This window comes from Thermobia domestica, chromosome 10 (assembly GCF_964235325.1).
Source record: "Thermobia domestica chromosome 10, izTheDome1.hap1.1, whole genome shotgun sequence".
Classification (NCBI taxonomy): Eukaryota; Metazoa; Arthropoda; class Insecta; order Zygentoma; family Lepismatidae; genus Thermobia; species Thermobia domestica.
This window is the reverse complement of record NC_137463.1, coordinates 149,733,241-149,744,063: the sequence shown is the minus strand read 5'-3', so window position 1 is coordinate 149,744,063 and position 10,823 is coordinate 149,733,241. Positions and strand designations below refer to the sequence as shown.

At 35.7% G+C, this 10,823-nt stretch overlaps 1 protein-coding gene across 3 annotated transcripts in view; it reads left to right on the top strand.

The window, feature by feature from the left end:
• The first annotated feature begins 4,387 nt into the window (after positions 1 to 4,387).
• Positions 4,388 to 10,823, top strand: part of LOC145662765 (proton-coupled amino acid transporter-like protein pathetic) — a 1,517,009-nt gene continuing 1,510,573 nt past the window's right edge. The window contains exon 1 of one of the 3 annotated variants that reach the window (XM_081728636.1): positions 4,388 to 4,956. In XM_081728636.1, coding sequence (XP_081584762.1) covers positions 4,789 to 4,956 — 168 coding nt within the window. In that variant the 5' untranslated portion in view covers positions 4,388 to 4,788. The remainder of the gene's footprint in view (positions 4,957 to 10,823) is intronic. The other 2 variants (XM_081728638.1, XM_081728637.1) reach the window with 2 other exon arrangements.

The following is a 10,823-nucleotide window of genomic DNA, read 5'->3' as shown; positions in this document are numbered from 1 at the left end:
TTTTGTAAATATTGTACAAGTTCAAGATAATCATTCTATCATCTGTGGATATTTTGTTTTATATTTTCTGTATTATATGATACGCGGTGTTTCATTTGACAAATGTATTGCAATGTTTAATTATAAAAAATTAAGAAGTAATGATAAGCTTGTCAAAAAACATGTAGAAAACTTAATGAAAAAGAAAAAAAGTAGATGTTTGTAGATTTTTAGAAATAAATAAATACCAAATTTTTTAAACTTTTATATTTTTGTTTCTCCATAAAATATCTCTCTTTACAATAATTTTAAGATTACAATGAAAACATTAAACTTGCAATGCCCTTAATAAGGGTTGTGGATCGCTCATTTTTCCAGCAATAATTCAATTGTTGTGCATTTCGATATGCACATGCCGATTTTGATTCTACTTGCTTATGAAATGAACAAATTTCATTACAAACGGTACCTTGTAATTCTACTAATGGTGGACAACCTTTTCTTTCCAGATCCACAACGTTTGCTAACGCAAAGATTTTCTTTATCCAAATGGATTTTCCCCACCTTTACAAAGGAAAGTTGCATCTGATGCACAAAAATCATACATAATATTCCGAATATGTGATACGAGATAGCCAGTCTTACTAGACCATGACAAGCCATGCAAGTGGTTTGTAAGCCAATCGATTTGTTTTTGGCAACCTATTGGTAAATCGTTAAATTCACATGGTACTTTTACTAAACAATGAAAATTTAAAGTATCATCACACGCAGTAAGACAAAATTCACGTATCACAAATTCATTCGGGGAAATCTTAAATCCCTGTATGTCTACAATATACATTTTATGGCAAACTGAAATTTCACACGAACGTTCCATGACAACTGGAATAAGTTGTCCAATAAATTCAGTATTTTTTAAACATTCGCCAGTTTTTAACATACAGTTTGTGATTGAAATTTCACGATGCCGTTCATGAAAAATTTCAGAGTTCTACTAAAGTCTTATCATTCAACAAGCGCTTTTCAAGAAAAGTTCCAGGATTATGCTGCATGCCACTTATTCCATTTGAGCGTAAGTATACAGTTATCGTTTCTAACACACAACTTTCACTAATGTTTTGTCCACAATTCTCACTATCACAATACATTATTACTAATAAAAGGAAATCAAACAATTAAAAATAAAAACAATACACAATTTACCATATGTCCACGTATTTCCCATAATCTTTTTCTAGTAAAATTTTTAATAGAATGGGTCTATATTCAAAGTCCCACACAAGATCTCGGAAACGTTCAATGAAATTCCATATCATCGCAAAGGCTGTCCATGCTTTTTTCTGTAAATTGATAATAATTCTTCACGAACTTCAACTTTCGTTACAGCATCTATAGCTTTCCGTTCAAGAGATTCCGTATCCAACACCAAACAATCATTTGTCCATTGACTGCCGTCTCCAAAGCCGCAAGCAAAACAAATACATATATCGTCTGGTTTCCAGTATATTATACAGTCTTTTATACAATCCAATGATGTACGTTCCACAGTACACTCACATGGCAAATTCAAAAATTCTTCCAACTCCCAATTCTCCACCGGGGAATTACTCACTGTTGGTGAAGGTGTAGGGGGATATTCTTCTATTTCATGATCCACATCAAGCAATGGGGAAACTTCTGTTTCCAGTGGCGGAGGTTGCGGGCTCACCACCGGTTGGGATGAAAATTCTGTTCCCGGTAATACATCCAAGTTAAACGGAGTAACTTCTGTTTCCAATGGCGGAGGTTGCGTGATCACCAGCGGTTGGGATAAAACCTCTGTTCCCGGCAAAGATGACGATTCTGCAAAATCACTTTCACCTCTTGTACTAAAAATCAAAGGTTTCGGTAAATCCATGCTTTAAAACCAATCTATAACTCCTTTTCACTAAAAAAAAAAAAAAACACTGGGTATTTAATATGCTTCGTCCATCACGTGATATCCCATTCCAACAACCAAAATTCCAGAATATTCTCCAACAGCTGTCGCGTTACATGTGATTCATATTAATATATTAAATTGTTCTACGTGTGTGATCTGCATATTTTATTTCCGAAAGGTTTTTTCTGTATTCTGCTTGTCCAATTAACATTTCTTTTTCACCGGAAAACATTTATTATGTGTCATGTTCTCTATACAACCTCCGGCCGCACTTGCAAACATTATCGTATTTCTTCTGTGTCATTAATATGCGGAAAAAAGGGTGTATCCATTCTTCAAACTGTCAACCGGCCGTCTATTACCAACTGCTACCATGTCAGAAAAGTACACACTCATGAATATTCATGAGTGAGGACTTTTGTATAACTAGCTACTAAGTATGATTAAAATCGAATAAGTTTTACGACAGTTATTTTGAAACAGACAGACGGACGGAGGCACAAATGTTGGTTGGGTCAAATGGTAGAAACTCGCTACGTTCCTTTCAATGACGTGTATATTTAGTTTTGGATGTAAGCTTATTTCTATATTTTATTAATGGAACAAAAATTTAGAATATCCTTAGTTTTGATCTACAATTATATTTGTTGTCTTTTTTGTTAGCATTAAATAAATAAATAAAATAAAAAATCAAACAAGACGAAACAAGACCTAAAACTGTAATACTACATTTAATAACCATTTCTTCGACGAAAAGATAGAAAAGTGTACTTGACGAAGATTTAATTTTAGTTTTACACTCCCAGTTTTCAGTTTTAGGCTAACGGGATGATGATGAAGGCAAGTGAATGGTAATGTAAGAGTTTGTGGAATGAGAAGGTGGAAAGAAAAGGAAGTCCCCCGAGAAAACCACAGACAAAATGTTGTCCACTACCAACTTACGAAAGTTTGAACATGGGTCAGCTGACTAGTAGGTAAAAACGATACCCACTGTACCAAATATATTACATGCTGCACTCCTGCGATGAACTTTAAACATTTAGATTATTTTTATATTTCTATTCTGTAGAGCTTAATTTATAACAGTTTTCTTGTTTTCCTTGCTTGTTACACTACTTGTGCTATGTTGCATGTACTGCATTTGAAACCATGCTATATTTTGTTATTTTACCAAGTTTTAATAAGGTCAAGTAATTAAGTGAACTAATTTTCTCATACCTTCCATTGTTACAAGGGGCAAAATATACTATTCCGCAAAAACATGCATTTTTTTTTTTCTTGTGGCAGATAATACGTAGGTGCTTTGGAAGAAATGCCCGTTTCCTCGCTCTTGTCATTCCATTATATTTTATGTACTACTCTTATTTCTCTCTGCACTTATTTGCAACCATGCATCTGTATCGTCTTAATTCTTCAAAATATCGATGTTCGGTCAATGAATTTTTGTTGCTTGCTGGAATGTCCTTCCATACATGATCGGACCACCTTTCTTAAGGGAATAACGGAATCCCTCACTTCCTTATCGGCAGTGTTGCCAAAAAGTCACTAAGTTGGAGTTGAAATGACTCCAATTTTGCGACAAAAGTCGCTAAAAATTATTCGTGATATTCCGCATATCTCTGTCTGTCTGTCTCTCTCTCTCTCTCTCTCTCTCTCTCTCTCTCTCTCTATATATATATATATATATATATATATATATATATATATATATATATATATAAATTGAGTTTAAAGTTACTTTGCAATTACCTCCTTTCATTACAAATGTATGTTTTATTTTATGGTCGGTCAATTTCACTTCGATGAAATCAAAAATGATTAGAAAAAAGACTAGAAAGTTAAAAGTTTACAAAGAGAAACTTAAACCACTTCACTGTTTATTCGAGCTTTTACAGATAATCTGTAATGCTGTATTACTTGCGCCTCTCAACAGAAGCTCTGGAAACGAAATGACATTGGATGTTAAAATTATTCTCCACTAGAGGGTAAGACGTTGCCTATCAGAAAACAGCGGGATTCTGGAGATTCCACACGCCATATTTGTCAAACACATTGACGCTTGTGCTGATTCAAATAAGTAAAAGGAAAACAAACGTGTAAGAACTGCTTCCAACTAATACTGCTTGATTTATTCATGACACAAAAGTCGCTAGATTTGTAAATAAGTCGCCAAATCGTCATTAAAAAAAAAAAAAAAAAAAAAAAACCGTCGCTAATCGGAAATATTATTTTTTGCAGCTATTCTGGAAGTCAAATCCCCTAGATTTTGCGACTTTTCCCTCAAATTGCCAACATTGCTTTTGGGAGTCTCTTGCGCCAACACTAAAACATTCCATTTCTGAATCATGCATTTCTGGATAAAGTAAATTACAAGTCGAAAATGATAACACGCCGCTTCAGCTCTATGACTAGTTGTTTTGGAGATATTTACGTTCAAAGTTCATTTTCCCACACTTTCTGTAGCCTTTATCTCTAAAACTAAGCAATTGCGAGGAAATCTTCATTGGAACTTGTTCGTGTTTGTATGGGTAGATTCACCTCCCAAGCACGGAAAACGAGTTAGAGACAACTTTTATATATTTCTACACTTATATAACATATCTATACTTTTTCTTGCATTATCTATACTTTTTCTACATGAAAATGTTGACTTTGAGTGTGTGCGGGGAGAGGACAGTAAAATGTTTGTGCTACAGTTGATAAGAAAGCTAAAGAAGGCTGAAAACCTTTATAGTTGTGTTTTCAATATTCTTTACATGTGCCTTCGAATTTTTAGTTCTAGAGATTGTGAAGACTGGCAACAGATGGCAGGAATCTGAATGGTAGTACATATGGTGCAGCACGCGTGGGTTAAGTTTGGAATTATTTGGCACGTGTTTTAGAAGATGGCTTCTCTTAGTGCTGAACACTCACGCTCTGCCAGTCTTAGACATCTTGCTGAAATACACAGTAACCGGTCCTCACCAGTTCGAACAGTTGACCATGGTCCTGAATTGATATTATGTGATGGCATTGTAGCTGTAACATGGAAAGAAAATGGAAATTCAGAACATGTAAGTTACATTGACTTCTAACCTAGTTTCTGTTAACGTAAAGCAACAACCCCGACAGCATATAGTACATGTGATTATTTATACCTTGAGACATCTGTTCCTCATTTAATTGTGTGTTTGATAAAAGTTACGTTTGTTAAAGAAGGCATCAGTGAAATACCATATGGGATCAGTAGGGACAGAAACCCTTAGCTAATTACGCCTGTTCCTTCATTGTCATACTAGGTTCACGGAAATCACACGCACGCATCCAGCCACCCACTCACCCACCCACACATATATATATAGCCTCCTCTCTCTCTCTCTCTCTCTCTCTCTCTCTCTCTCTATATATATATATATATATATATATATATATATATATATATATATATGCCTTAAGACATCTGTGATGTGAATGAGGAATTCCTTTGGAAATGCTAAGTGTCTGCTCTCGATTAATTCTTTTCCTTCAACCTTCAGAAAATTGACTTAAACTATTGATTTTGCAAAACTCACTGCTAACTTCTCACTTTAGGTAGTGTATATTTACAACGAAGGGGGGAGTGCACGTGCACCTTTGCACCCCCCTAAATCCGACCATATATATATCAGTCAATCCTGTAGAAAAATTAAAGAAAAACTAATGTCTTAATAATGATTTATATTTAAATTGAATGTTACTTATATACAGGGCGTATTTTTCTACAAAAAATCCTGGCCTAAGCCAACTTTGTTATGAATGCAAATACGAAAAAGAAATTAAAAAGGAAGTTGCTAAAAATTATATTTTCAACCTAAATTGTTGGAAATTTTCATATCGGACCCTCAGTTTTGGCTCTAAATTGGTAGTCGGCCCAACGCTAAATTAGAAAGCAACGTTGCTAGTCATAGTGTTACAATAGAAACATTATTCCTTTTATGCAATAGTTGAACGGAAAGCAAGCAAAAAAATTATATGCCGTAAGAAAGAAACAAGAATACTACAAATCTCGCTTACAATCAGTAGCATAGTGGTGTGCAGGGCCGACAAAGTAAGAGGATTAAATTCATAAAAAAGTGAAAATTGGTTGGGAAAAAATGCCCATAATGTGAAAAACTGTGCAACTAGTACCTTATTTTGCTACGTACCACTACTAATAGTATTACTTTCAACTTGTTACGAATTTCATTCCCCTACCCACGTCCGCCCCTGACCCCACTATGCTACTGACTGCAAAGAAGATTTGTAGTATTATTGTTTCTTCGCTACGGCATAATTTTTACCAATTATTGCGTAAACTGGTGCACTATTGCAATACTATGTATTGCAATGTTGGTTTCTCACTTACCAATGGTGCGATTACCAGTGTAGAAACAAAACTACTGCTCTGATTTACAAAATTTCAAAGTTGGGGTTGAAAACATATCATTTCCAGCAACTATGCTCTCTTTACATGTTTTTTTTTTTTTTTTTTCGTATTTGCACTCATTACAAATTTAGCCTATGGGAGGGACTTTTGTTACATCCTGTATATGTGTTAAATGCAGAAAACCATAATTTGTACGTAGAGTAGTATTTATGAAGAGCCTTGTTCCTCAGTGGTTTGCGTCAAGGCAACGCAAACTTTGCGTTTTAGTAAGCGGTAATTACAACAAGATAAAGTTGTAATTACTTGTTGCATTATTTGCGTTGAGTTCCAATCCGTATATTTTGCTAAGATTACTACGGAATAAGTGTCTAGATAAGATGTATGCATAGGGTTGCCAGATTTTGTACACGAGAAACCGGGACACCAATCTCAGCCTATATATAAGATCAGCAGCGGCGCAAATCTGTCTTAATATTGGGGGGATGGGTAAGACCGTTCCCCTATATATATATTTAGGCGTGTTAAAATTGGGGGGACGGGGACGACTAGAATACTAGTAGACCCCAACTAAAGTTACGTCAAAATTAAACTGTAATCTGGACTGTAAAATAAACTGTAAACTGTAAACTGTAATATGTAAACTGGAATCTACTTTACTAATGGGATCCCCTCTTTCTACCTTTACCAACACAATTCTTCATAATTTTCTTCCATCACTAGTAAACTCTTTCCAGCCTTAGAACAAAGTAGACATAAACAAAGCGAAATGTATTACTCCGCGGCTCACACGTGCTTCGGCAGCCAGAGAGGTCAACAGCAAGATCGTCTGCCAGCTTACTGTCGTCGCATAATTTCCACAATGTTAAGGCTATAGTTGGTTGGTAAATAATTAACGCACTGACACTATATTGGAAATATGTATTTTCTTAAATCCTTATATAAACGAGCTTACCACTGTTCCTGTGTCCTCTTTTGTGTTTTATAACACGAGACGAAAATAGATTATTGTCACATATCGTCGCCACGAAACTCTGCATTCTGCTATAATTTTAAATGAGTGGGGTAGGCACGCGAACGCATACGCATGCGCAGTAAATACTATATGTCTAAATACGCGTGAGGTTGAAATAAAGCTACATCTGTTGTTAAATATTATATATATTGCGTTTATTATCACAAAATGCAGGATAAATTCAGATATCTTTATTTGAAATTATTATTTTAGTAGGGATTATATTGCGGTAGGATACTAGTGCAGTGAGTCCAACAACCAATCACTGGTCATCGACCTACTGGTAGTCAGGTGGGTTTGTTTACATCTACTTTTTTCTAAGGCTGGAAAGAGTGTAGGCTACCTTCACCGTTCACCCCAAGAGAAAGAAAGATTTAGTTTATATATAAAATGGTTCTTAGATAATTTCTTCACCTTGACGTTCCTACCTGTGACTTCCTACTCACAGTCAAATGTTCTTAAACGCATTTGCAGAGTCTAGTTTTATAGTCCTCATATATATTTCGATTTTTAGCTAACAAGTCTTAACTCTCAGAAACAAGTCTTACAATGACACTTTTGATTTGATTGCGAATTTAGAATTTTTGATTTTCCTTCTTCTTCTGTGTTCTTCATAAACTCAAAATATATATTATCTACCTCTTTGTTCTTCATTTTGCTGTATGTTTTTGAACTTGTCTAATGAACCATCTTCGTTTTCTTCATTTCCCGTTTTAATATCTAAAATATATAGTGTATTCTTTCTAACACCCCGCTCCTCAATGCTGAGCTCCCTCGTGGTTAAGCGGTTAGCGTACGCGCCTTTGGCGTGGGAGACCCGGGTTCGATTCCCGGCGGGAGCTCATGTGGTTCGGATTCCACGTTAATCAGTAGGTCCACGTCTCATATAGCCTCGCTGCTGAACGGGACGCTAAACTAAAATCAACTCAACTCAACGCTCTTCAATGCACTCTTTCCATCTTCCTCAAGTGATAATTCGCTCATTTAGACTCATTTTCATCTGTAGTTTCTATACTGTTCATATACGATGTTACCTGTGTAGCCACGGTGCCAATGTTGGCAAGGGCGATTTTTGTTATATATGATATGGTTTGCAAACCTTAAGACGCGTATTCTAGGACGTTTGTGGCTAGTGCGTTCTAGACCTTCCCAAATGAACAGTATATGTTTGCGTGTAACACTTCAAACAGATAACACAGGCACTGGCAACATTTTTAACTTACTAGCATTTCACCTGCAAAATCTATTCCAGTGAATTGTAGGTGATTTTTATGCGAAACAACCTGAGCTGGTTATAGTGTATATTTTAGATGTGTATTTCGCGGCTATATTGGATACACGATGTAGAAATTGTGATCCATTTGTATTATTTTCCTCACCTACTAGTGGTAATGGACATTTACACCAAATTTCGTTTTTGTAGTACGAACTGTTTGGTTCAGGATTTTGTTGAGCCATATTGGTTTTTAGATGACGATATTTTGAACCGTTTAATGCTTTTCGTACACGTCTAGTGATACTGCATTTCCATAGTACAATTCGTTTTCGAGACACGAGTCGCTGATACATTGACATTTTGATCGACCATATTAGGTTCAATACTTCAACGTCCGCGAAATTTCAAACCAATAGATGTGTAGTGCTCATACATATATCAATTTGTAAAACATTAAGTCAATCTGCTCATGGGAAGTGGATGAGAGGTTGCTTGCAAAAGTCGATTGGCATGACCTTCGGGCGGCCATATTGGATTTATCCTTTGCTGTCCGCCCGGCATATTTCACCAGTATTCTTGCGTGGCCCTCCTCTATCTAAATATATGCGCAGTTTCCGGATTCCTGATTCTTGGGAGAGAACCTCTACTTGTGAGTCAGAAAAACTACTCTAAAAGAATTACAAATTTAGCATTTAGCAAAAAAATACATTTACGCTAAATTCAGAATGATAAACAAAAAGTAAATATCTCTGAAGACTTAGGCAAGTTCAAAGGTTTGGTAGAAAAATATACAGTATCAAAATTAAACAAGACACATACGTTTATGTGGTTGACTGCCACTTCTTGTGCTAGAGAAACTTGTTATGGAATTTTAACCTGAAAATTACTGAAATTTTTTATCAAATAAACAGAGAAAATACAAGTGTTTTTGATATGCTAGCAAAACACATGTTTGTTTTTCGCACGCTATGTGACCTTTGATATCCCATCTTTCCCCATGCGCTATATTAATGTAACACATTTTACATTTCAATTCTTGGTCATTTCTTCCTCGTTTTATAAAGGACCATTCCACTGAATTGCTGAATATTTCTCCTGAAAAAAAAAAAAAAAAAAAAAAACACTTTTGCTGGGGTATGATGGAAACACTTTACACACCAGACACCAGCAATGTGAAACAAGAACGTTGACTTTACATCGACAAATAAATTCAATTCACTTCACTTCACTTGCAAAGATACAGTACGTATAATATACCCACTGGACTGGATAAAACGCTTGATTGTAAAATTGTGCCTCAGATGACAGCAGCAGACAGGACGAAATAGACTGTCCTGTCTAAATGCGGTTAACGAGCAGCGACTGAGAGCAGCCAGTGGCGGATCCTGTGGGGGGGTGATCGGGGCAATCATCTCCCCCCGAAGAGGAAACTTTAATATTTTATATATAAATAAAACCCATCCCAGAATTTGGAGCTCTTAAAACTAGCTCTAAGTTGCGGTATTACAACCCACCGCCCCCCAAGAAGTCCGTCCTGTATCCGCCCCTTAGAGCAGCATCGCCATTGTTGATTGAAGTTCCAACAATGAAGCAGTTCTGCGCTATCGATTCAAGTATAAAATAACTAGTAGTTAAAGCCCGTCATCATGAAAAAGACGTTCTTTTCTATTGAAAGTGATATTCAAGAAATTATTGCCATATTTTTTAAATTCTTTTTTTCCCTCTGGAAGCCAAATACCCCATAGGACGAAAGAATGGATTTGATTTTCAATTTTTCTAATTTGAAATTTTTTTAGTTAAATCTTGGCTGCACAAATCTTCGGAAAACCAATTTGTCATTCAGTCGTTTGGTCTCGAAGAGCGAAGATCGTAGGTTATTTAGGATGGCTAACAAGACAGAATACAGTGAAGTCCGTGAAATAATTCCTTGTGGCAACGCTTCCGCATCAAACAATTGAAAGATCTCGGCTGCAGCAATTTGTCCCTCCTCTTTTGAGGGAGATATGTGAAATTACATATTGCCAGCAGCACCAGCAAGGGCACAGTTCAAATAGAAAGGCTCTATCAAGAGTACTGATAACTAGAGCAACCTAAAAGCATAAAAAGCATAATAGCAATTTAGACATATGATTGGTTGGTACCTTAAACATGGTTGTGGTATCTAAGGGTCCAGAAGAAACTAATTTTAAAAGCATAATTTTAGAAAATAAAGCATAATTTAAAATATATAGTACAATTCTTGGACGATTCTATTTAACTACAAGTTGTACTTGCAAGTTATACTTGTATTAATGTTTTTTTTAAAATC